Source organism: Phasianus colchicus, chromosome 5 (genome assembly GCF_987193195.1).
Source record: "Phasianus colchicus chromosome 5, bPhaCol1.hap1.1, whole genome shotgun sequence".
NCBI classification, from domain to species: domain Eukaryota; kingdom Metazoa; phylum Chordata; class Aves; order Galliformes; family Phasianidae; genus Phasianus; species Phasianus colchicus.
In genome coordinates this window covers 27167974-27195447 of record NC_143440.1, presented here as the reverse complement: position 1 = coordinate 27195447, position 27474 = coordinate 27167974, and the positions used below count along the sequence as shown (strand labels likewise).

General features: G+C 39.3%; 1 protein-coding gene across 6 annotated transcripts in view; it reads right to left on the bottom strand.

Moving 5' to 3' along the window:
- Positions 1 to 402: 402 nt before the first annotated feature.
- MIDEAS (mitotic deacetylase associated SANT domain protein) overlaps positions 403 to 27474 on the bottom strand; it is a 61543-nt gene continuing 34471 nt past the window's right edge. For 4 of the 6 annotated variants that reach the window (XM_031593576.2, XM_090141041.1, XM_031593577.2 and 1 more), the window contains 13 exons: positions 23862 to 23967; positions 18060 to 19746; positions 12962 to 13282; positions 11704 to 12049; positions 11191 to 11257; positions 7518 to 7660; positions 6584 to 6687; positions 5665 to 5740; positions 4363 to 4451; positions 3061 to 3210; positions 2686 to 2859; positions 2197 to 2396; positions 403 to 1199 (listed from right to left, as the gene is read on the bottom strand). In XM_031593576.2, the coding sequence (XP_031449436.2) occupies positions 974 to 1199; positions 2197 to 2396; positions 2686 to 2859; positions 3061 to 3210; positions 4363 to 4451; positions 5665 to 5740; positions 6584 to 6687; positions 7518 to 7660; positions 11191 to 11257; positions 11704 to 12049; positions 12962 to 13282; positions 18060 to 19511 (3348 nt within the window). In that variant the 5' untranslated portion in view covers positions 19512 to 19746; positions 23862 to 23967 and the 3' untranslated portion in view covers positions 403 to 973. The remainder of the gene's footprint in view (positions 1200 to 2196; positions 2397 to 2685; positions 2860 to 3060; positions 3211 to 4362; positions 4452 to 5664; positions 5741 to 6583; positions 6688 to 7517; positions 7661 to 11190; positions 11258 to 11703; positions 12050 to 12961; positions 13283 to 18059; positions 19747 to 23861; positions 23968 to 27474) is intronic. The other 2 variants (XM_090141043.1, XM_031593579.2) reach the window with 1 other exon arrangement.

Here is a 27474-nt window from a genome sequence, read left to right as displayed (position 1 = left end):
TGAGAGGTAAGAGCCATTCACAGGGAGATTTAAGGAGCTTGATAGAGATGAGAGTTCATTCCTCCCATCTCTGGGAGGCACAGTCTAACACGCAGACAAGGTCCATGTTCACTTTCACAAAACAAACTTGCTCCCCTTTAACCAAAGTCAAAACCAACAGTTTTCATTTCAAATTGCACTTGTGAAACCCAGACTACCTTCCAAGAAGTTAATCAAAGGCTAACTATTTTGTTTTCCATTAGGAGACAAAGCCACAAGGCCTGTGACAACTTAAATCCCTCAGGATACCTTACACCCATTGCTGAGTTCTTGACAGCATGAAAGAAAACCACCTCAGGGTTCTTTGAAAAATAAAACTTCCTCTCAGAATGAGGAAGCATATCTTGCTCATCCCACTTTTCATTTTTGTGAAACAGAGGCCAAACCACACACCATCTTTCCACAAAACTTGCTGGCAGCCAGAATAAATGCCTAGAAAGGCAGGAAAGTGTAACAGGAAGAATAACTTGCTAAGAAAGAAAGCATCTAGAAATCACCAGTATCACAGTAATTGGATACAGTCACCTCAGAGCAGAGCACCATTTTCTAACTCTGGTCTGGAAACCGTTATATCCAAGAATCTTGTTATCATGATTTCTGACAAGCACAAGAAGAGAGGTCATACTGACCCAAGAGAACTTACTTCCACTGCAGGTGACGTTGTTTAATTGTGTACCTCAGATATGATTATAAATAGAATAGAAATCTTATTTGGTTTTTTTTAAAAAAAAATCCAAGCTGAAACAAATCTTCTTGTCTGCAACTCTGGTTTGGTCAGTACTGGCAAGGTGAAGTGGAACATGTGGCATGAGGAGGCTGCAGCACTGAAACTGAGACCTGATGGTTCAGGTCAGAAAAGTGCAAACAAAAAACGTGAAACCACAGAGAGGGTGATAGGTCCAGCCTTGCTACTCCCTCCATTTCTAGCTTGCTGCTATATTTCTCCATCCTCATCCGAGCTCCCACTGCTGCTTCCACTGCTGCTCCCCCCACTCTCACTGCTCTCTTCCTGCTGGGCCTGGCTGTGGGCCGCTGCTGCTGCCGCCTCTGCTGCTGCTGCTGCCGCCTCTCTCTCTTGCTGCTTCAGTGCAGCTGCCTTCTTCTCCTGCTCCGCATGGCTCTTCATGTGAGCACTACGGCTCTTCACCTTGTAGAACACCCTGAGGAAATATAGGTGCATTAGCATAGGTCTCACTTATAGCTTTCTCCCCCATTAATTCACTGAAAGAGCTTTCCATAGCTATATCCTCTATAGCTATATAAGTTTGTGAGCTTCAGCGTGTTGGCACTGCACAAAACATCTACAGCAAACACCACTTCTGCCTCAGCATGTGCCAATGCACTGGTTGAAGTATTAGCAGAAGATCCTGAGCATCCTTGAGTTACTTGCTTTGTTTCTTAATATATTTTCTAAATTCAGAGAGGCAACACCGGCATCTGAAATGTGTGGCTGCTTAACAACAGGGCCCCACTTTTTAGCCATTCCCCTACACCACAAAAATAAAATAAACATGGAAGTGAATGGTCAGTTGCCATTCCAGACACTTATCCACACAGTTGGAAACATTTGAGCTTTTTCCTCCCAGTTCTGCGCTACCATGATCTATCCCTCTATTGCTCACCATTAACTATTTTGAATTGGCATCAAATGTCACAAGACAGGTTTATGAATCCTTGCCTGCTCCTTCTCTGTCAGCAGCCAGGGTCAAGTCTTACCCATCTGCCTTCTAACAGCTCTAACCTTTCCAGTACAACGTGCTCTCTGAGGACACAGGGACAATATACCTTTGCAGGATCAGCTAAGTCCCAGACATAGCAACAATTTGTTAACAGCCCTTGTGATACAACTAGATGAAGATCTCATTTTCTTGCCATCCAAATACTACACACCACTGAAATGCAGGCAGTGTCTCATGCCCTTTGAAGAACAGTCAGAAGGTAATTAGCCAAGTAGAAGCATCTTAATATCAATATACCTCTGATATGAAAGACATCTCAAAGCCATAAGTTGTTAAAAACAAACAAACAAAAAAACACTGCAAAAACCCCTAATCTGCAAGATTAAGTAGGGTAATACTTCATTAAAATTATTGCCAGTTTCTCCAGCTTGCCCTACTGTAATTTCATGACTACTGCTGGAAGTTAAGTTGCTCTTACCTGCCACACTTTTTACATGGAAATGTGTTTTCTGTGTTCTGGATTTTACTGGCAACATCTGATTTTATCTTCTGTTTTCGCCGCCTCCTCTGCACTGGAGCAGGAATAAGCTTTCGAGGTTTCATGGTCGTCTCCCTCGGCCTTCTTCCAATTCTGCCTGTAACAGTTGCCTCTCGACTTCTTATATTAGCATCATTGGCCTTTGGAGAGAGAGAAACGTAAGGCAAACAAACTGAAGCCCGCTTCTCACTGTGATCCTATGTATACATCAACTACAAATAAGTTGGGTTTCCTTGCCTTACTCATCTCAGTTCTTCCAGAACAGCACACAGTCTTGTTACCAGCAACACTCTAAGCTACCTCAGCCCAGCCCTTGTTCTGGAAGAAGGCAGAGACTTTTAAATCTTGAACTGTCGACCTCGTATTTTCTAAACTACTTGCAGAGTGAAGGTAGTATAAAAAGCACAGCATGCACAATGCAGCACTTACTATTAAATCATCTTGTAGTGTCTGTTCATCTTTGAGAAGGAGTGTACTCTTCTTTCTGTTATCCAACCCTTCCTCTGCCTCCTCTTCCTCCTCCTCCTCATCTTCCAAGTGCCCCTGTTCTTCACTGAAAAAGTCCCTTCTGAGAGGAAGAACACGTGCAAACCTGTGGGAACTCTTCACCAGAAGACAAAGGAACTGTTACCCTCGGTGTCTGCAAGTAAATGTCATTATGTGACACAGGACACAAGCTTGTAAGTCTGAACTCCGCACTGGCCAAACTGTTTTTGGATCTGATTCTACTACCAAACAAAACAGCACACAAAAACTAACTTAGCACCATAGCCCAAGAGAGATGAGAGAAATTTAAGAACTTACCTTGATGTCAACTTCAGCTTCATCTCGCACAGACTTCTCATTAGCAACATCTATGTCCCCAAAAATTAAGGTCCCATTCCGACCAATTTTCACTTGTTTCTTATATGTGTAGTAGAATTCCACACACTGAGCCACTGTCTTGGTTTTTATCTGGTGTTTGGAAAACATAAAAGTACAATAGATTACATGATTTTAAGAAGGCTTATAAACAATCACTAAGGGTGCAATAAATACACTTTGTGCTTTTCTTTCCCTAGCACTCTTAATCCCATTACAACTGCTGTTAAACCCTTATTTCCCATGTTCTCTTCTTCTATCCTAAAGCCCATTCCCTACCACCAATGTTATTCATTTTGAGGAATGCAAGACCAGCTTTCCAAAGAAAAGCTGGCCAATGTAAAGGTGACAGAACCTGGTGCTTTGTCTGCTTATTGCACTTCTTAGCCTCTGAAACATTCCAATTGAGCTGTCAGGCTTGAGCGCAGCTTTTCAGTTTTATGGGAGTTTTATTCTATGGCAGCACTTCGGAGAAGACCAGAGCAGAATACCGTTCCAAAAATGGAAAGGAAAGTTTGCAGCACTTTCCCATTTTGGCCATATGCATTTCATACACGTACAGCGATAGACAATTATCCGTACGGACCTATGACTATCTATATATTCTCTATCAGGGATTATTTTGAAAGTTTGAAAGTATATTCTTAATTTCTGGGCTTTTACAACTTAAATGCATTTTGGATGTTTTATTCAGAGAAAACAAACGCAGCTCCTGATTCTATGCTTTAAGTCCTTCAAGTGCTTTCCTTCCACTGATGTGTCACACCTCATGGAAAACACACACGAGCGATCATTTTAAATATCAATGTAACAGCAAACAGCACAAAAGGATGCATCATTCACCTATCCTTCTTTGGTCCTTTTCATCATCAACAAGGATGTGTTTCTATTTAGTTTTATAAGCAAGCCCTTTAAGCTGTACTGGAACATTACCAGCACTCTATAAATATGCCCTGTGGAAGCGATATCTGCACTATGTGGACTAATGGAAGCAATGCAGAAAGTACAAGGATTGAGTAAACAACAACAGAAAAAAAACCAAAAACCTAACAAACCCAACACAACCGCTATTGTCCTAGCCATCTCTGATGAGATTGTGCTGTGCTGGATTATAACATTTCTACAAAATCTCCTGAGTGCTTAATACTGAGGTTTCAGAAAAATCAGGATTTAATCTCCTGTATTAAATGTTCAAACGTTAGAAGATATCATTGCCATAAAAAACAGCAACAGTAAAACACTCACCAGCTTTTGGACTAAGAAAAAGTCCTTCTTGTAGATTGCAATGCCTTTGTTGAAAAGCTTCTTTTCAGCAACTTTCCAACTGTCTGATCCTGTAGATAAAAAGTTGCAACTAAGTCCTTGCAACATCAAATGTTAACTCTATGTACTCTTTCTTAAATTTCCCTTTAAATAAACGGAATGTACACATAGTATGGTACAGTCTCACTTTGCACCTAATCCTACATAACTGCAGGCTGCTGTTAACCCTTCTCTTACAGTTTCACTTCGGCCCTGCTCTCATCACTTCATTCTAGATCTTGTTCTCATCCCTCCAGGTTAACTCAGTTCAGCTTGCTAAAACCAGCTAGTTAGAAGAAGTTACAATATTTTCCAACAAAACAGCAAGCTTAACAGACACACGCTGTGGTGGTCCAGTCATTACATTTGATAAAAGGAAAATGGTAGGGGCAGGAAAACAGGAACTTCTCTTTCAGTGGAAATCCACAATACAAGATGAGATGTAACAGCAAACTGTACTCAAAAATTTATAACATCCCAAATACGTTAGTATTCTAGCGTACTTGCCTCCAATAATAAACATCCCAGAATCTCCTCCTCCCTTATAGATATACCAAAGCAACAGCATTACAGTAGCGGTGTGTAATAACGAATAAATGCAATTTCTGTACTTTGTGGCAGCAGGTATAAAAGTCTCTCTCTCACACTTTGCATCAGGCCTCTCAAGCAGCTAGGGTCCCCCTAGATCACTGAACTTAACAAGCGTCACACAACCTAACAATTCCTAATTAGGTGTGACACTAAAAAGACAGTTTATGGCATGTACATTTCACAGAAACAGTGACAAGCATCGACAGTTGGCTGAGCTCTTCACCTCCTAGGTTTCTTCAGCAAGATTGAGATCTCTTCCCTCACACTCCCTCTTAACTCCACCGTATGGAAATCCACACCAAAGAGGCTGTGACCCCAAGGTTGCCACAGTCTGTCCTTTATGAATTAATCATTTTTCTGCATTCTCCGTGGTTCAGTATAAGGGATCAGATTCCTTTTTCCTCAGTAAAGGAAACCAAAATACACACATATGCAAATTCACAGATGCACATATTCTGAGAGATGGAGTGTTTCTTACATTGTGTCATGATTTGCACATGTGCAATTCCTGGCAAGCCATCATCCAACTTACTAGGGAGAAGCATTGCCTTTAATTCTTATCATAATGTTACAGATTGTCCCAGAAAAATAGGAAAGTATAGAAGAATTCCCTTAAGACATACAGGCAGCACGGAGTTATTCTGGTTAGCAAACCTGTGTAGTGATAATCTGCCAGAGGATGAGTAGGTGATCGTACTGGCCCCTTCAATAGCAGCTTGGTCAGAGCTCCCTAAAATAAACAACACAAAAATTTAAAACAAAGATCAGGTAATTGTCAATCCACTCTGTTCTGGTATGCTAATTGAAAAGAAGTTCTTCTCTTTTTCCTACATCACAGCTAATACCTGTGACATGAAATGGAACAACTTTAAAATCAATTCTTGACTGCCACAACAATCAGAAAGATCAGTGCAATGGAATGGTGATACAAAAGATGCAATGACAAAAGGACAAGCACGATAGAAAGGTGTTATGAAAGAAAAGGTGCTCACCCATCTCTGAAGATCTAGGCTCACCATAGAAACTCCATAAGAGGGATCTCCAACCAGGGATCCTTCCCCAGGGGCAGTCAGCCCTTAAATGGGGTCTATGAGAGGTGCAGCCAGGCTCCTCCCCTTCTGGTCACACACCTGAATTGCCTTCACCTGTGCTCCCAGGGCTGACCCATCCTTTCCCCAGGTGCTCAATCAGTGGTTCAGGCCATGACTCAACAGTTCCCATATAACTGTCCACTAAATTCTGGCTACCACTGACAAGTGGTAAGCCTCTCCACTTTCATTTAAGACAATGTTTAAAATTCATTAGGCAGTCTCATCTTACTCAGTCTACTAGATGACAGTCTGTTAAAAAGCCAAAAGTTTGAAGCTCAAAATATGAACAATAGGGAATGAACATGGTAGTGTACATCAGGAAGAACACTTTAGGGACAGCAGCATCTCCAAGAGACACGAAGCAATGTGAACTAGAAGCAAAGTACAGAGTATTCAAGAGGTTTCCATTTGTCAAATAACAGGTCACCTGGCCTTAGTTAAAATCTTTCACCACATCAAGGCAAAAAGGTGGGAAGACTCACCAGAATGCTTCCCTTTTCTTCATGTAAGAAATGCAGTGCCAGTTCCTGGTTGGTTCCACCTCCAGGAAAAATGCTTGAGCAGGCAGCAGCTAGCAGGCTTTCCACTATTCACAAAGATATACCAAACAAATTCAGATTAGAAGATTAAAATTGAGTTTCCTAAAGAATTCACACGAATTAGATCTTTTGAAGCATAATTAGACATAACAGAAGATAAAACCAAGATGATGAATGAGCTTGGAAATTTATTTGGGTCAGATTTGCACAAAGGAATTAATTAGACTGCAAGGTCACAGAGCAGAGTCCCACAAGCAGCACTATTTACACATGGAGGTTTTTTTGCAACTCATGTCTCCTGTAACGTCTTCCAATTTCCCTTCACCTCAGATTTTTTTAATCCCCCCTCTATTCTATGATCTATACAAAATTTTGATTTCATAATACCCTTTTTTCTCTTTATTAAGAAAAAAATTCTTCTAAGACCACCCACAATCCCTCTTCAGCATCTGTACATGCCACAACCTGTGTGCACCAAAAGCAGACAGCTACTCAGTCTGCTATCTAGCTGACACAGCTCCTGCTTCTTCCTGTCTAATGTCTACAACTTGATTTTCCCAAATACTATAATGTCTAGAGCATCTGTTTAAAAGTTGACTACACTTAACAAGGAAGTTTCATTCATTCTCTTTGACAGGTAATAATGGTCTCATTTTATCTCATTAAATAAATAAATAAATAAATAAAATTCCTATCAACCTCCCAGCCCCTACATACAATCCAGAAAAATAAGTTTTACTCCTAAGATTGCTTTCAAGACCATTTAAGTATGTCATGATAACTGACAGCTCTATTTGAAGTTATGCCTACAGTAGACGTGGTTAACTCTAACACGGCTATGGCACTCAGCCCTATTACCAGCCTTCCACATTCTTACCATTCTGTTGGGTGACTCTGTTGGTTTCCAGGTCACCCCATGGCTGCCACACCAGCTCTGCTTTATGTTCATCAGCTGCTGCCAGAGATCTGTCTTGGAGTGAAGGGATTTCTGCTTGAAAGCGAGTTCCTACATTTATACGCCTGCAGAAAAGATAAGTCATGGTCAGGTAATTTCTACAATATCCAAACAGTCTCATCTCTTGTAAAAATGCCAGTTATGGGGAAACCAAAATGCAGCAGGTCCTGTCATATAGCAAGAACAGCCTTCAGGTATCGTACATTACAACTGAAAAGATCACTATCAGTTTCCATTGTCTTATCTATCAGCAGTAGTTGGAATTGTACTTAAAGTAGGATCTCCAAATAACTGCTCAGAAAACTTCCTTGGCAGTAGGTGATGGTGAGATAACATTCGGGTACAACTAATGTAATAAAGAAGCTTTATACAGAACATCATATACTGCCTGTCATTTTCCCCAAAACACAATCTCTAGTTCCAGTCAAAAGTAAAGTGCTAGGGATGTTGTCTAGTGGCAAGGCATGGGCTGGGGATAATAAAGGCAGCTGAAAATATCCCACCTGTAATGCCAGCAGTTTTAAGTATTTCAGGGTGCCTAAAAAACAGATTCAACAGAATAGATACTGCTTCTGAAAAGTAATTCAATTTCATATATACTGAGGGTGGAAGCTGCATGGAGAATGAAGAACCCTAGGAAGAACTCAGTTTGGTTTTGAGTGTTTTACAGGTACAGAAACCTATTAAAACTATAGTTCTCCACTTATTCACCTTTCTTGAATATCTACCTTCACCTTTTTTGATTATTTTGTTGAAAAACATGATATTGACTGATTATAGTATTGGTCAGATGCAGCACGAGAGCAAAACAAAAAGCAAGAGATTTCATGCAAGATTGAGAAAACCTTGCTAAAGGAAAAAAAAGCAAAACAAAAAAACATTGATACATCCTGATTGCAGCACACTGTGATGGACTGCAAAATGATATTCGTGTGGAATATTCTGCTCACTGCAATTAGTCTCACCTATTGGTATAGCATGCAGTTTTACAGTGCAAGAAAGGGTATGGTTACTGACCCACCCTAGAAGGGATAACTACAAGCAACTGACTTTGCTGTCAAGTGGAAACACACGAAGTCTGTTAACACTTAGGGAAATTTGGGAGATTGTGTGTCCCCAGGCACAAATGAGGCTCTTCTGGCCTCATTTGTGAGAGGGAGAGTAGTGGCTGGAAGAACTGGAGGAAAAGAATGTGAGTTAGGAGGGGTATCTCAGAAATGACCTTTTATCCTAAAACCAAACATAGATTATTGTAGACTCTTACTGCATAGGGACACAAGTATTGCAAGTCCTGCAATATCCAAATAAAACCAGATTTCCACCACAAAAGCTGATCAGTTACTTAAATAATCTGATCCAGCGTGGCCTGTTCCAAGTAAGGGCTTGGACAAAGTGACCTCCCAAGATCCACTGCAGCTAAGTTACTCCATGACTCCTTTAACATGAAAGCCTAGATTTCAGTACAGCAAAAGCTACTGCCTGTAATCAATGCTGCTGGGACATCCTGTGGTACAATTACATGTGGCATCATTCAGAATTGAGGCTAGCTGAGGAGTGACTACAAGGAAGACTTGAAAGGAACTGAACTGCAAGACTCTTAAGACATTCAGATCCGTGACACCAACTGCCTATTAATCTACTTCCCAAATAGAAGAATTAAGCTTCATTAGTACATTTCCTATTCCAAATCTCTGCAATCAAATAACCTTTTAAGAAGCATTAGCAGAAGGTCTGACAAAGCAAGCAATTAAGAACACAATATGTGGCAATCATAAGTTACAATCAGCTTTTAACAGAATCAAGAATGCAAACCAATGGATCAAATTGCACTTTTTTTCCTTTTTCTTAAAAGCAAAAAATAATTTTTAAAAAGTTTTCTGACATCCTTCCTTTATGGAAGATACATCAACATAACAGACCACAACACTACTGCACAAATTAGCACTGAAGTAGTAGTAAACTAATTACTTTGACAACACAAAGTGACACTACTTTGTGATTTTAAAATCTGAAAAGTTTTCTAATTTGCCTAAACATCTATTCAAACTAAGTCTTAGGATAACAAGATAGCTCTTTGCACACTAATGCAAGTTCATTTTCTTTTGTCAAAAGGAAGTTAAAAGTCACCATGACTTGAATTTTATAGTAACAAATTTGAAAAATTTCATCCACAACTTAATCCGCAGCCAATATTATGTCATTAACTTCAGCAATTTAAACCATTGGAGGCAACAGCAAAACTGAGTAACCTCATGCAAAGATGATCAAGATCTGCTGAGAAAACAAAAATATCTGTTCAAGAGAGGTTCACTTCAACCAACGACAAAACAATGAATTAAGCTACTGTCAAAACAGATTAAAAACAAACCAAAACTAAAGTTGTGCTTGTTTATTTCTATGAATTTGAACTGCTGTTGGTGCAATACAAGATACAGGAGCAAAGAAATAGTGATTAGCTGCTAGAGTTGTCCTGGAGCCAGAGTATGGGCCCAGAAGGAATTTGTGAAAGTGACAAGAATAACCTGAGTTTATTTGCAATTGCAATAGGTTTCAATCAGCTCAGGACAGCCAGCTGCCAAAAATGTACAAAACCTGAACTTCCAACAGACAGGAGAGAGAAAGGGGAAGAAGTCCTATAAGTCAACAGCAAATCTTTAAAACGTGGAGAATTTTGGAAGTAGAAGACAACATATTTATTTGGAGATGGTCTAAATTAAATTTCAAACATTAACAATATATGCTACAGTTAGAGCAGAGATTCCTGAGTGCAAGGAATCAGGACTGTAGAGCCACATGAATGATACATCACACGGCTATCACCATGCCATACATCTTTATGCTTAGATTTTGCAAAATTGGAACTACCTTGCTGCAGTTCTACAGGAATTTATAACATTCCTGGAATTTACAAGAGCTGTACAGAGACACTTGCAGCTTTGCTTTTCCTGACAGGTTTAGCAGGACTGGCACCAAGCCTAAAATCGTAACTCCAGTTTCTCTATTTCCAAATTGTGTTCCCTAGTGCCACTGGGTTTTAATGTCTGAGCCTTCCCAGCATACAAACAGCTAAAAAGATTAATTAAACTTATTAGTTCAGGTCACACTGCATGCAAATGGCTACCATGCTTTCAGACTGAGCTGGTCTAGAAGGAAAAAAAACATGTTCACATTTGTGCTGAAGCTAATACGTGCCACATGGATAACCTGAAATCTGAGCAGCCCATCTGAAAGCTAACTACATTTGTCCATATTCTTCTTTGTTCTTTCACTAAAAGAGTGTTATTTTCCCACTCTCAAACAATTATAGATCTTCCAAATACGTGTATATAATAAAACAAGAGAGACTCACCTAATTCATTCTGCTGACCAATACTAGAAAGTAGGTAAAATCACCAGAAATAAAAGGGCATTTGCCCAAATGTTATTTATTGCACAGAGTTGTTTTTTTAAAAGACGTTTATATTTTGAGCCACTAATAGGAATAGCTTTAATGTTTCTAAGAGGATATATCAACTATACGTGGAGCAGGTCAAAGGTTTAGGAGCGGGAAGAGAAGCAGGTTTACTACCAGACTAAGACTTTGCTGGGTACTTACGGTTCAATGCTGACTGGAGTGGCTTCTCCCACCACAGAAAGAACAGGAGGGGTAACCTCTGAACTGTCTGCAAGGCAAAGAAAGAGCTGCTCAGATTCATCACCTTCTCACAAGATATTTTCTTCACACAGACGATAAATCTGTCAGAACCATATTTCAAAACAGGTACCCATATGCTAAACAAGTTTAAGATGTCCAAGTAGAACTCAGCTTTTACATCTTACTAATAACTACTTACTGCCTACTCAGCCCTCGATAATGACAGGCTATTACAGAAAATAAACTGACTTTTCCATTCCTGAGAATGTCAGTAGGGGGTGTTGGAGATTACTTGTGAATGCATCTTTACATTTATGGACTGATGGAAGGAGCACTGCAATCCCTTCATCCTAGCAACCCAAGAAATTTCATTTTCACATACTCCAGAAGTCATGATTATCCTTCTATTGCTCCACAGTTCCTAAGCACAAATTAGCCAAAAAGGAAAGAGGGGAAAGAAAAAGTGGAACTTACTTGATCTAAGCAGAGTTCTGTGAGCACTTTTAGGAGTCATTGGAGGTGGAACCGGATGACCACTTGAAGAGAGGATAGCATTAAAATATAGCCCAGATCCTTCTCTCACTGGACTAAGAATTGGTGGAGGAGTGTAAGGAGGTAGTTCAAAGTTCCTATCAGAAGGATGGTCTGCCAGACGGACAGGTGACCGTAAGTGGCTCTGATACGGTGTAATATTAGAATAAACAGGTGGTGCAATAAAGGTGCCAGCTTTTGGTGGTATGAAGAGTGGCTCAGGTCTTGGGCGCTGCTTTGGTTTCCGGGCAAAGCCCTCTGCTTCATCCTTTGGAACAGCATGTTCATGCTATTTGAAAAAGGTTATATATTTAATTTCATTATAAGGCCTTAAATCACATGAAGAATTTCAGCAATATGACAACATTCTTCCATGGTAGCTCAAAATCTGATAGGGCACCTGTGGAGGGTGGGTCTATTAGGTAGCAACACTATCTCCAAGCATTTATGAAGCTATATTTTACAACAATCACAAATATGTCTGATTCAACCTTTGGAAAGATGATGACAATCTGATGGCAGCTAGTAAAGAGTGCATATAAGTGCAGCAGAACTGTGACACACATACAAAGTGATATTAGATAGAGATAAGAGAATAGCAGAAAATATCACAGTATTGTCTTAAACGGCTGTGTGTTTAACTGCACAGAAATCTCCTTAGATGCCTGCCATTTATCTTTGGTATCAGAATACTCTGTTATACTTCTCAAGAGGACAGATAAAAAAGTTTAAAAAACAAAAACCCACTGAATAGGAATATTAAAGTACTGATCTCCAAAACCTCAGAAAGAGATTTAAATTTCATAAGAATAAATCTTCAGTTTCCATTTTATTCACTCTTGGAGATATATACACACTACTCATTCATTACTATCTATGTACATATGGAGAAATAATTATTTTCTCAAGGAGATAAAATATTTCTTTTCAGTGTTATTGTCTATCTGGCTTTATTTACTCTACTGTTTAGTAGTGGAGCATTGGTTGACTGTACTCGTAGTAGCAATAGGTCATGAAAAGCCAGTGATACCTCAAATATATGGCATATATTATGAAATAAAAAACAACTACCACAAAACATTGCCCCATCCCAAGTTCAAAGGATGAGATTAAACAACTTTAATAGAAAAGTTTATGTGTAAAAAATACATAATTAGAAGTAACAGCTATGGTTCTCTTTGGTTTCTTCACCTGCCCATACCTGATTTGAGGTTTCCATGTTAGTATTACGATTGGATCGCCTCCGAGTGACTATCACAGAAGGCTTGCGTTCACAAGGAGTTCGATCATTTGTTTGGCCTCTCTGGAATTTCCCATCCTCAGACTTCTCTTTTTCAAGGTTTTGCAAGTCAATTTTTCTCACTGGCACAGATACAGGAATGATAAGAGGCACAAGGCTGCTATCCTCCCGGGCTTTTTTGGGAGCTGGTGAAGAACTGGCAAATTCCACAACACTTTTAGCAGCTGTAGGTCCTGGAGCTGCTATCAGCACGCTTTTCTTCTCTTCCGAAGTATCCGACTCCTGAGAAGATAGATAGGTAACTTAAAAGTTCTGTAGCGCTTGCATAATGAATCAGATGCCCTCTCACTTGCACAGTATATCAACTTTCTCAGTGCTATTTGCAAGCTGAAATGGATTTGAAAAGCATTATTGGAGGAAAAAGAATACTTGACAAAATCATGATCAACATTTGTTAGAATTAGTTGAGGATTCCTTCAAGTCTCAAATGCTTTACCCTATAACTTCCTCAAAGGTTCTTCAGTTTTAGTAATTACTATAAGCTGCAAATTATTAATTTCGAATGTTAGACTTCTATACCAGAAAAGACTCAAACTTGGTAACTTTAAATCTCTCATAAAGAACAAAAGAAAATAAGCTAGGTTTCTACTGTACTTTTCCAATTTACTCAACAGCAGCTTTCCTTATTTGTAAGTGCAGCCTAAGATTTGCCTTCCAAACCTCCCGAAGAAGTTTTGTTCAGTCGAATCAACAAAGCGTAAGTAAAAGCCAGCATGTTTTGCATCGGTTTTATAGCTTCCATATCTCTGCTTTCTTTTACTCATGGAAATTCTAAAAAACTGAGCTTCAAGGACATAAGAATGGATGATGAATTACTGAACAGACATACAGGTACTGGAGCACCAAATAACTTAAGAAAAGTGATTTCTACTCCTTCAAATGACTATCTGTGTGTTCATTCCATTCTAGGACCACTCCTTCAAAGTAATAGCCAGTTCACTTGGAAGCCAGATGTCAAAGGACAACTTTCAATGATACCTCCCTTCAGGGATGCAAAAGTCCTTCTCAAACTCCAGACAAGCATAATATGGAAGTTGTAGAAAATGCTTCTTTAGACACTTCAGAACTTCACTCAAACTTCATGCTGTGTTTGGAAAGTGATTAGAATGCAAATTCATTCTCTGTCAGAGTCATAATCTAATGAGGAATTCATCTGAACAGCTTTGTGAAGTGGAAACTAAGGCACATTATCTCTCAGGTACAATGAGAGATCATATGCCACTAAGAATACCTAATCCTAATAAAAATCTTAGCTAAGAAGATTCTGCTGTAAGGTTTCAAAACTCCCCTGTCATTTCAGTATTGTTACAGATCAAGAGAGCTGGCTTCACTGGAGAGTGAATGAACTAGCTTTAGCTGGTGCACAAATAATCAATCTAATAGCTAAAAGGACTAGAATGAAGTCCCACTTCAATACTAGATTTATATTCAGAGAAGTGCAACCTCACTGTCACAAGATGCCAGATCAGTCAGAGCTTGAAGCTGGAGCTCTGAACTCTCCAAGACGCCTAAATCTAGGTGCTAAGCCTGAGTAAGTAAAATTAATCAGAACAAAAAGATTTAGGACTTCCTACCTATAAGATATTTTATTAGAGTAGCACAGTATGCTTTATCCCATAAACGGCCCTGCAGTTTCAAAATCTGGCTGCTTCTTCACAGACTGGAGGTATCATCCCCCATTGCGTGACAATGAAACATAGAACTGATGAGTCACATTTGGCATCAACTGGCACAGACTGTGCTGTAGAAGGAATCCAAGAGCTTTGAGAATCTCCCTTCATTCCACAATGGTGACTGGCACCCATACTGTCCCAAGAGGTTACCAATCTTGAATTTGAAGGACATTCATCATGCTGACAGATATGACACTCAAGACCTCTACTTATAGATATTAAGAGGCTCTTGCAAATGTTTGTAGTCTCTCACCTTCAGGAAAGAGAAACCAACGGAAACATCTTTTTAAAGAGATAAAAAAGTCACCTACTGGAAAAAGATGCCCAAAGAAGCAACTCACGGGTTCATACTGCTATATATGGGTCTCCATTCATCAAGGAGATCCATGCTGATTATCACCTTATTATTGAGGACTAGTTAACTAACTGGGTATACCTCCAAAATATTCTTTCAGCAGTGAAATCAATAGTAGATATCTGTGCATCAGCATTAAGAGTGGTCTCTGGCTACTTGCACTGTTTAACACTATAGTGTGATGGAAAACACAGGTTTTTTGACACTGCTGCAGACAAAGATCTCATTCTTACCAGATGACTGTGTTTTTTTTTCTCCTTGCATAGCTATCACTATTACAAACACTCTGGTAAGTACTTCATAGGTACCTGACAGACTAATGACTGAAACAAAGAAGTAATGGTGATACTGATATGTGAATAAGCACCAATTCTGACCAGTCTACAAACCTCAGATACTTCCTGTGTGATATACACGGATCTCCATAGGTCAAGAGACACAAACTTATTTTCTGACTCCAAGGAGGAAACGATGGCAGCTAATTACACACAAGCTGTCACATTGCTTTGGCTCTATGATGGGTCAACTGTGCTCCCTTTATTTTCATGTCTGGGAGATAACCAGCAAAACACTCTCTTCTCTGAAGATGGGAGAGATGACTACTTCTAAGGAAAAGGGATGGGAGGAGACTTGAACAGTAGAAGAGATGAAGAAAAGGCACCACTGAGAAATAAATATAAATAGCTCAGACAGCCTCCAACAAGATGCTTTGCACCACAGCAGTGAGATTTCTTACATACTTACGGTTTATTAGGAGAGGATACAATTGATTTTGGAGTCAAGCTATTTGTTTGAATAAAACTAAATAATTTTGTAAACAGTTTGATTATGTTTAGAGGTAGGCAAAAAGGAATCATCAGACAAGGGACAGGACCATCATTTGTCAAATTGCTAGTGGTTTTCAGCCAGTTCAGTATCCCTATTACAGAAAAGTAATAGGACTTTTGGACAATTCCAACAAGTGCAACTTGTTGCATTTTCATTTAGACTCTTGCATAAATACTGACAGATGCACTACTGGCCTAGAGTCTTTCAGCAGATCCACAGAAACCCATTAGTCATTTTGGTATTGACCTTGCATACTCCTCAAGTCATCTCTAGAAGATGTCAAATACAGCATATATATTCAAAATGAAACACTAATACTAAGAGTTGAGCTTTCACTGCAATCTGTAAGCAGCAAGAAAACACCTTAAAAAGGCAGACAGAGTAGATGGGCAGATCTGGTGCAAACCATCATTTATGACACCGCACGTATATTTCAATACTGCTGTCTAAAATAATGTTTTCACATATACTTATGCCTACTGCACTGGAATGTTCAAACAACTAATTGAAATTATGAATATATTTTCTTTTATCAATAATTTAATCCTATAGCCTAATCATATGCTCTTTGCATAATCTGTACTACAGAAGGCTTTTTGGTTGTTTCTATCAGAAAGACACTGGTAAGAGGAGACAACTCTCTTGAAAATGTTTTCTTTTTCCTCTCATGTGATATCCAATCTCCTTAGAGACAAAGTTTATCAGACACGGGGTAAGAATTTTAACCTTCTTCCAAACCTCATCCTGGAAGCCTGAAGAGATCCAAACACAAAAAGCTCTTCAGCTAGTGCCTCCATGGAAGCAAACAAGCTGCTTGTTTGCTACAAAGAGCGAATGGGCATTTGTCAAAATGTTTCTCTGGTCTTTGCATTATAAATCAAAACACAAGCAGACAAGCCTTCAAGTGAGTAACTTCTTGTTTCACTTGTCAGGCCATTTTCCCAGCTGCTTAGTGAATTTACTCTTGCCACTGTGTTGATCAGACTGCAGTTTGTATCACACCTGCTGGTAAACAGCTAGTTCAACCCATGTGAGAGAAAAAGGATTCATGACAGTGACAGTCACTAGTTGCTGTACAAGAGACGGACTAGGTTATGGATACTCATCTCACTGTTTCTTACCCCAGTTCTTTTATTTAAGAAGCATATCCCTCTAAGGAAAAGACTGGAAAAAAACAGCCATAGGCAGACTAGGAAAAAAAAATACCAACAGAAGGGGAAAAAAATTTCCTTCCCTTTGTTATCTGATTGGTCAGCAACTTGAGAGGCAAACCTGTAGGTAAAAGTAGTTCATGCTCTAACAGTTGTACTTCATCACTCCCTAGCAACAAAGCTTCCAAAGAAAAAAGTGTATCTTAATTTCTCATAAGAGGTACTCATTGAAAGATTAGTCTAACCACACCCAAAAGAAAACTGCAAAGCACACCTCATAAACAAACAACAAAAATGCCACCATTTGTCTCTCCTGCTAATTTTGAGCCTTGCCATCTTGCCAAACTGTATACATACTGGACAGTTAGACTGAAGGGACACTAAAAGGATAGTAGTAGAGAATTACCTTGTCACTCAATACAATGTCTTCCCTGTTCAAGTCCTACAGAAAGTCTACATGCAGACTTTGTCCTCAGATTATCAATCTGAGCAGCTGCTGCTGGACATTCTCAGAAAAAAAAAAAAAAAAGATTTTATAACCAGCACAACTTCTTTAAGTAAATTAGGCTTCTTTAGACTTGTAATATATGGGAAATATTGAACAAGCAAGTAGCATTATGTAATTTTAGCACAATTTAGAAACACCTCAACCTCTACAACTGAAAAATAGCAGGTAAGCAGCAGTCTTAACATAAGAGGAGGAGAATGGTCAAAAGATGTGTGAATTGTTTATGTTTGTCACCCTAAATTCCTGATCAGCTTGAAGCCTAAGCAGAAAACATTTGTTTATTGAAGTACTGAACTAAAATCTCATCAGTATTAGTGAAGTAAAACTGCCCTTATGACTACAGAGCTGCCCCTACTGCACTACAGTGCTTCTTGCATCAAGAGACAAGCCAACCCTGCTCAGTACATAAGTTCCTTTGCATTTCAGCCCTATTTTGTTGTCTGAAACAGTCCTCATACTACACTGGCTAGGATGTATGCCTTACCTTGACATTCTGAAGAGAAGCCAGCTCAACAGCTTTTTGGGCCAAAGTTAGCAAATTGGCTTCTTGAGAAACACGCCGTCTCCTTCGTGTACTCTGGATTACACCACCTCTAACACCCTGAAAGTCATTAGTTCTTGAAGTGTTTTCTTCTGCTGCTAATGTCTGTTTCTCTGCATCTCTGCCATTCTGAGCGATGGTGTGCCTGCCTGTTTCCACCTGGCATGGTTCACTGTTGGCCAGGACATCCTTCTGCCCCTGATCCATTCTCTTGGGATGTGAATAGCTACTTTTGTTATGGGTCAGTGATTCAAGTGGCTGCTGTAATGGGACCTCTTGCTGATGCGCTTGCCAGTGATGGAGAAATAAATTGCCAGATTGTTCTTCTGCCTGCTTGGAAGCCAACACTTCTCCAGTAGATGTCATCAGGACGCCTTCTTTGGAGAGTCTCCGTGATCTTCTTGGAAAAGGAATCTGGGTCTGAGGTAGAACAGTCTGTTGGTTCTGCTCTGTTAGAGCCTTGAATAGTTCCTGGTTTCTCTCTGTTTGCTGAAACTGGTGTGCCATCATGTGATGCTGAGGTGCTGCAGCTGCAACATGAGGCTGTGCTATGGAAGTAGTTTGCTGTAGACCAAAAGCTTGTGTGGCAGCCTGTTGCTGCTGCTGAGGATAGAAATTTTCAAACAGTTGTAGCTGGGGAAGAGCTTGCTGTTTTTGTTGAGCAGTAAATGCTGGAGTGGAAGAAGCTGGGGCTTCTTGAAAGACATGCAATAATTCAGGAAGTCCTTGCTTCTGGCCTTGGTGACCAAATGCAAGCTGAAAAGGCTGTAATGGCAGACTTTGATTCTGCTGCTGCTGTTTCTGCATCTGATGAAAGGAATTCATTTGTGCTTGCTGTCTAACCAGAGCCTGCTGCTCCAGCTGAGCCTTCTGGGACATCATTTGTTGGACTGCATCTTCATACAAATCCATCTGAGACACAAATACTCCTTTCTCTTGATTTCTTTTAAGAGCTTCTGGGTGACCATAGAAGCCTGGGGCACCTGCATTGGCGTGGGGTCCTTTTGGATTGCTTCCAAAAACCATACTGTGGTTCCACATTGCAGATGGAGATTGCCAGTGGGCATCACCTCTCTCTGGCAACCTGTTTCCCATTAGAGAATTCTGCCATTTGACAGCTGTTACTGGCTGGGACATCATCACTGATTCTCCCCTGTCTTGACTGTAAACCGAGTTCATCAAAGCAACATTGCTGGGGGCACTTGTTAATCCTGCCGTGTGAGGAATTTCCATAGTTTGGGAGGCTGGAATATTTCCTCCATGACCATAATACTGTCCTTCTTTAAGCTGCTGCTGTGGCTCTTTGGATGACACAGTTACATCTTGCTCATTAAAATAAGTCATTCGTTTCCCAGTCCTTTTGGTTGAAGACTTTTGCTGAGCCTGAAGATTCATGATTCAGTCTATTCTTCCAACTGCACACACCGTATTTATAATACACCCATCCCTGAGACTGGGGGAGAAAAGGCACATAAATCTCTCTTTTCCATTCAGTATTAGTAATAAAGGGCAGGAAAGAAGTCCCGATGAAAGTGCCTCCACTTCCTTTTTCTTTGTGTGCTTCTCACACTTCTTTTCACTGTTATTCTTCGTTGTTCACAGATCAGTAGGGTCCATTTAATTGTAGGTCCTGAAATAGAGAAGCAATTACAATGAATCATCAACAGACAACTAGAATATAAACACTCATACAGTAAGCAGTTATGTACATATCTGTCCTATTTCTGATGGAAACAAAGATCAGGACAGTGTGTGTAAGAAATAATAGATATGACTTGCTAAGAGAATGTAAAACAACTTAATTTTACAAAATAGATATCATATATTTGCATGATGCAATACCTAATTGCACACAGACTCTGACTAATCAAGCTCTAAATGCTTTTCTCTTAAACTCTCATCTGGACAATTAGCCAGGATAATCTGAACTCAAAAACACAAAGCAAAACAAAACAAAAACCTCATGACTCACCAAAGAGAAAACTAATGTGTCAGGCCACATTTCTCAAAGACATTCAAACACACATGCACACTAAGGCTGCAGCCAAACACACAGCAAGATGCTCCAGTGAATATTTTGAAGAAAAGAATCAGGCAGCAGCCCATCATCCCCAACATTATAGTTGCTTTCTGTCATGGTTTTGGCTGGGATAAAGTTAATTGTTTGTATGATGCTGTGTTTTGGTTTTTGGTGAAAACAGTGGTGATAGCACACTGATGTTTTAGTTGTTGCAGAGTAGTGCTTACACAGAAAGCCAAGGACTTCCCTACTTCTCATGCTGATCTACCACAGAGAGCTGGAGGAAACGGGAAGCTGGGATGGGGCACAGCCTCAAACTGAACTAGAGGGATTTTTCATACAACATGGCACTGTGCTCAACAATAACTACTGGGGAAAAGAAGGAGGAAGGGGGAAACATTCACAGTGATGTTTTCTTCCCAATAAAGTAACACGTGTGATGAGCCCTTGTTTCCTGGGAGTGGCTGAACATTTGTCTGCAGATGGGAAGTAGTGAATGGATTCCTTGCTTAGTTTTGCTTCTGCACCTGGTTTTTACTTTACCTAGCAGACTGTCTATCTCAGCCCAGAAATTCTTCCACTTTCACCTTTCTGATTCTTTCCCATCCCACCTGGGGAGAGTGAGTAAATAGCTGTGTGGTGCTGAGCTGCCTGTCTGACAAGACAAACCACAACACTTTCCAACATAGAACTGCCTATCAGGCATCTACATGCTGCAGAAAAGGGCCTGCTCAACCTTTCAGATTGTCTTTTCAACAGCTAAAAACAACTGCTCTTGCTCAGGTCACACTCAGGGCAAAGCAGTTCACAGATCATTACAGGGGCAGATCATTACAATTGGTCCTCAACACCAGCAAACATTTTGATGTAAAGCTAAAACTTAACAGAGAAAAGTCTTTCTGGATCATGGAGCCTAGGACAATTCCAGTCGTCTTTTTCCTGAGGAAAAAAAAAAAAAAAAAGGTAGCCACAAATTTAGGCCTTAAAAGCCTAAGGATTTATGCCTAAAATATGTATATAGTACATATACAAGTATTTCTATTAGGACACCTATAGCCTTTTAAGATAATTAGTTTTACATTTAGTGAAATTGTTAAACCAATAACAAACAAATAATGATAGGCAAGTCTCTATTACTATCTCATTTTGATTTACGCTTCAAGTCAGATTGTGCCAATATAATTCTGGTAGACTGTAAGATATTTTAAGATGGATTTCAGATATTAAGATATTTATTGCATTCTTTTTGCCATAAAATCAAGTTTCCTTTGATGAATGGACTTAATTCTCAGGCATCAGGCATGAGCAACAATTATAGCTCTGTACTTCTTCAGGGATTCTGCAAAACATTTGGGACTTTCCCACTTGAGCTGAGATGGTCATCAAGAATTATGGGGAAAACCTTCAGTAAAGCACCATTCGTAGGTATCAGCTAAATGGCCTTAAATCTCAGAGACCTGAAAGCATCAAAGAGAAACATTTTTCTTGACTGATGAAAACAGGTTTGCAAATTCACTAATACTTATTACTGAAATAGTATGCTTCATTGCAGTGTGACAGTATTTTAGAACGAAATATGCAATTTGGGGATCGACTTTAGGAGAAATTTCTTCTTTCTTTATATGATAAGGCAGTTTTCCTATTTGTACTGTATGTACTCGAAGGAATTTTCAAGAAAGAACAAAGCCACTTCTCATAAAAACTGCTCTTGAATTTCACAAATGCGCACAAAGCTGGTAAGATTAATACACACATTCCACCAAAACCTGAAATAAATCCTATAGCCTTTCTCTATAAAACGAAAAATAATAAACCAGAAGTATACAGCACATTAAAGTTTGGTGACTTGAGTTTCCTCTAACCAGATATGGCTACAGTGCAGGTTTTAGTACTGTGGCAGAGTTGGTAGTGTGACGAGGAGGAAAAGACAAAGGGTTTAAATTAACTTATGCAACTTCCACCTTGGAGGCCAGGCTTGGCTCCAGTTCTAGTGGAACCATAGGCCTGTGTTTCACAGAGAAGTGACTCACTTCCTCAGTCAGTTACATAGCTGTTCCCTCCACTCCCTCCCCATTCGCCCTGGCTACAAACCATGGACCTCTGCCACCGCATATCACACAGCCAGGGCGTTCCTTCCTTTTCTGAGCGCAACTTCTCAGCTCATTTTCCAGTCCTCTTTCAACAAGACTAAAATAACTCTAGGAGAAATTATGGACGTGTGAGAAGGGAAAAAAAAAAACAACTTTAAATTGTAACTAAATCCCACTTCAGAATGTCAGTATGAGAAGAAAAAAATATTCCACAATAGGAAACTGGTTGCATGATAGCAAAAATGTAGAGGTGAAAATATTGGTATATGCCTCCCAGGAGTGTTAATGTTATTCTCTCTGCTTTTTGGAGCACTGCTAGAAATTTATCAGAGCTAACAATTTAATCCCAGTACCTGATTAATATCTGTAACACTAGTTGATATTATCTTACTTTCTGAGATTATTACAAAGTATTTTCCCTTCAAACCAATCTTGTACCAGTTTTCCATCCACTGATGTTTGTGTGCTTTTGATCAATCACATAATTATGATAGAAACATCTTTTTTTTTGTGTATACCAGAACAATACCAGTAGCTCAAATTTAAATCTGTAATACAACATTTAGAAGATCTGCTGAAACACATTTTCTACTCTTTGAAGAAGAATACAAAGATAACTACCCAAAAGCTGGCATACAACTTCAACACTTATTTTTAACTCTTAAAAAAGAAACAAAACAAAGCAACCAGCCAACCGAACTATACACCACACCTCTGATGCTCATCTTAATAGAGATGGCTGAAGTTTGCAACCATCACCTTCAAAACTATCCAGAAGACCTTTAGTAACAGAGTTCTCCATTATTAGAAGATGTTGCATTTATGGGGCTCCATTTGCTGTGGATACTCCACTACTATATCGGAAACCATGGGTATTATAGAGCTTAGCTCAGGCTGGTTTAGAATTACTCTTACTTAGGAAAGAGATGTAGAAAAAGTATCAGGATACACAGTTCTCAAAAAAAAAAAAAAAAAAAAAAGTACAGAAATAACTTAAAGTAGAGGAGGGAATTTGCATCTCTGTGTTGCACAAGAGGTTTCTAAAAATACGGTGTGCCTCTTACAAAAGTTACCTTGTCACACTAGAAGATTGTAATGACTGAAGAACTGTAGTTACAGCAATACAAAAACCAAGATAATGAAAATTACACTCCTAGAGAGGAGAAGTGTTGCAGGCACTTTAGCCAAAAGACAGTGAAAATTCCAACTCTCCCAACTGTGTGCAAAAATGAAGAAATTGTAACTGACAGGTCTCCAAGAGGGAGGGACTTAGTGCATTTAGTGTTTGGTGATAAAATATTACAACATTAACTTTTATGATTTCTTGTAGGTCATCTTAATAATAATAGTCCATAGTTTAAGCTGAAGAGATGTTCAAGCTGCAGCATGACTATCCTGCAGGAAAGCTCACACTTGGCAGCTTCATTGGCTGAGCACAGCTAGCTCTATGACTAAGCAGGCTTCCCTCCCTGAGTTCAAGGGATGAGCTCACATTATCATCATCCCAACCAATTACCTGCTCTGAGGTTTCATTTTACTCTAATTTCAGCACGAGTCATACTGAAGTAGCAAAGTGACAACACACTTCCAGGCTTAAGTGTGCTTTGGAGCAGTGAATCTCTGATGAGTTCTTACCTTCAAACAAAGCACAGTGCCAGTTCTGATACCATAATTCCCAGAAGATAATGTGTCTTTTCTCCAGATATACTGAGGTGTTATGATACTCTGCATTGCTTTTACACTGCACAGAGAAAAAAGCAAAACCTAACATCAGTACTCTTAGTTTTAATAACTCTAAAATTTAGAACACACTGTCGTCAGTCACTTTCACTTCCAGGAACTCCTAGCACGTAAGAACAACTTCCAACTTCTTTTCAGAAAAATGCCAACTGGAGGATGTCACCTCCTTTAGTACTGTAGATATTTTTAGATTTCTAAGGTTGGTTGGTTGGTTGGTGTGTGTGTGTGTGTGTGTGTGTGTGTTGGTAAGCTTTTTTTTTTTCTAGATTAACAAGAATTAGATAAACATATTCAATGGATGCTGATGAAGTATTTCATGGAATAAAAGAACATACAATAAGTTACCTGTGGCACATTACTGAGAGATGTTAGAGTTAGCAATTTTAGCTAAAATTTCTCTGCACTAGAGCCCTATTAAAGAAAACATAAAGCATATAAAAATCTGTCTCCAGTTTAGGAAAGTAACCTGGAAGATTTAAATATATAACAGGATTGAAGAGGTTCCTGCCAACATGCAAGATGCTGCTCTCAATTAAATAATTTCAAGACATGCAGATCTGAGGTGTGCAGGAGCCAGGCATTCAGAGCCACACTAGGCAAGCAACGGCCCTGAGGTTCCATTAATAGATTTCACTTAACAGAAAGTGGCTTCTGAAGGATTGTTTAGACATCCTACCCACTGCAACCATGCAATCACTATTTATCCTTAGCCCGCAGAGCTCTTTAGAAAAACTTTTTAATTTCACGTATTTTTCTTAAATTAACATTAAGAGGTTATTTGATTTGATGGACATGCTGAAAATGTCCCATTGTCATCACTTCTTATAACAAGCCTTCCTTTACATTTCCATTTATCACTTTTTGCCTGTTTATGCAATGAACTCCCACCATTACTTCCTCTCTTTCTTTACAAGCTGTCTTCCATTAAGTACAAACGTGCTTCACGATTTCACATACCAAGTTTGTGACCTCACACACTGAAGTAACATTAAACACTACTCTTCAATCCATCTGTTGAGGGCTGTGCAGTCCTGTGCTTTGCTCAGTTATCTGCCACACCCCCTACATTTAGCATGATAAGCAAGCTCATATCGTGCAGATTCCTAATGTCTTTTGGCATTGTTTGCAGGCAATATTTTCTGACAGAGAATGGTAGAAATGACTTTGGAAAGACTGATATCACCTCAAACCTTGAAAAAGTTAGGGAAGCAGAAAATTATAATGCATTGTAGTAAGCATGTTCTGTTTCACCACTACAATTCTAGCTTTTAAGTATTTCAATTACATATTTTTTTTAATGTGATAAACAAAAAATGTTCACAAGTGTTAGCTAATGTACATTTTCAGCCTTACTCAAACAATGCTGTCAGATCCTTGCAGGGAATCTGTTGAATTAGAGCAATGAGATCATTTCCCCTAAACAAAACCCTCCTGCTGCCAGCAACTCAAATCACTTACTGATCTCCCCTTAGAAAGCTCAATTACTTAATGTTAATTAACAGATTCCAAGAATAACTGTTGCATTTAAGTCGAATGTAGCAAGCTAGCCAGTGTCCTGAGAGAGCAGCCCCCCTTGAACTTGCTCATCATATAATCAAATCCAGTATTTATTAAACAGGTACAAATCATAACACACATTTTACCATTGAGGAACAAAGGGGAAGGAACTTACTTCTAAGATCATGCAACAAATCAGGACAAAAAACGATCACGAACAAAATATAGAATACTAGTTATCAGTTCCCCTCCGTACCAAGAAGGGTAAGAAAGGTAAGAATAGGATGAGCTACTTACATTCACCCAGTAAAGGCAAAGAAAGTTGAATTCCTCCAGTGCAATATCAGGCCAGAGATAATTCAGTGAGTAGGTTTTGTTTGTTTGTTTTTTTGGTTTGTTTGATTGGTTCATTTTTAATGTTTTTAAATGACTGGAGATTTATGGCATATCACAAAAAAGAAGTTTTTCCAGCGAACACAAATTGGCCTCTATCAAACTGCCACAAATTGCAACAGTCTTGGGTAAGAACCAAGAAAGTGATGAAAATATGGGACAGTTTTTGTGTTTGGTAGAGGATTTGCAAAGCTTTTGCACAGCTTGTCCATGTCCTATGCATATGAAAACAGTTTCGATCTCTCTCTCAGAAGCCTCTCCCACACATGTACTTTGTCACATTTTCTTTCAGACAGCAGCATCAGAATTCCTACAGATTGTTTGCAGCCTCCCACTCACCACCTTCAGACACCTTCAGCTGGAAGGGTAACAGCACAGCTTTCCTACAGATTGCCCTAGGAGGGAGCAAGGGAAAGTAGAAAATAGACCTTGCTTGTAAACTCAGTACAGCAAAGCATAACAATCTACCTGATAGATACAGGGAGGAGAAGGCTGAAAGCAATGGAGTAATAAGAAAGCTAGTTCAAGAAAGCCAAAAAGGTAAATGGAGAAAGATGGTTTAATGTCCCCTTCAATGTGCTTTATACAGTAGGGCATTTTCCACAGATGACTAGAAAGCCAGTCTCTATAGTGAAAGGCATGTTTTCCAGGAATCTAGCACCACAGAAGAGCAGCAACTGAAGCTCAAAGTGAACAAGCAAAACCCAACCAATTGAACAGTCTCCAGTTTAAAAGATGACATCAATAAGCCAAGTATCAATTACTCCATCCTTCCTGATAAGAGACTAATCTAGAGAACTGTAATAGATGGAAGTCCTAAAAATCAATAATACCCTGGGAAATGGGAAGGCTTACTTGTTCAAACAGCACAGTATAGCAAAAAAATGAACGCTTCACAGCTTGCCCTGTATCAAAGGAAAATGGCTTCACAGACAGACAATAACAAAAAGGAAAAAAATAATCCAAGGAGCTTGACAACTTTCACCGTTGCTTAAAGGTGTCTGCCTGGGACTAGCACAAACACGCCCAAATGAATAGGCATGCTGAAGCCTTCTATGGACAATGCAAGTTTTCATGTAATTGGTCCATTTCTATTGCAAAGGTGGAAGCTGTGACTGACTTCCTCTGGCACAGCACAGTTAAGATGACTTTGCTAGTATTTCCACTTTCCCATTATCAGAGGCTGGGAACTGATAAATATGCATGAAATCAGTCAGCAGGAATTCAGAAGTGAAATCCATTAGCTTTGTGACGTGAAGCAGAGCAGAGAATGGCTGTGCTGAAGGAAGATCAGGTAGCCGGTGTTACACCACCTTATGTGACGAACTGCTGATGCTACTTACACCATCCCAGACACACAGCATCATAAGCTAATTACCTACAGCGAGCAAAACAATGCAAAATGTATAATTGCCACATTATTTGGAAAAGTACATTTAAGAAGAAGGTACTAACTATACCAAACCAAGGAAATACAAATCCTACTGAAGTAAAATATTCTAGTCTACTGCACTAAAACATGGCAGAGATTTGGAGAGGCAGTGAAAACAAGTTCTCAGGAACGTTATTTAATTGAGCAGCCTTTCCTTTATGTTTGAATGGTTCTAAAATTCACATT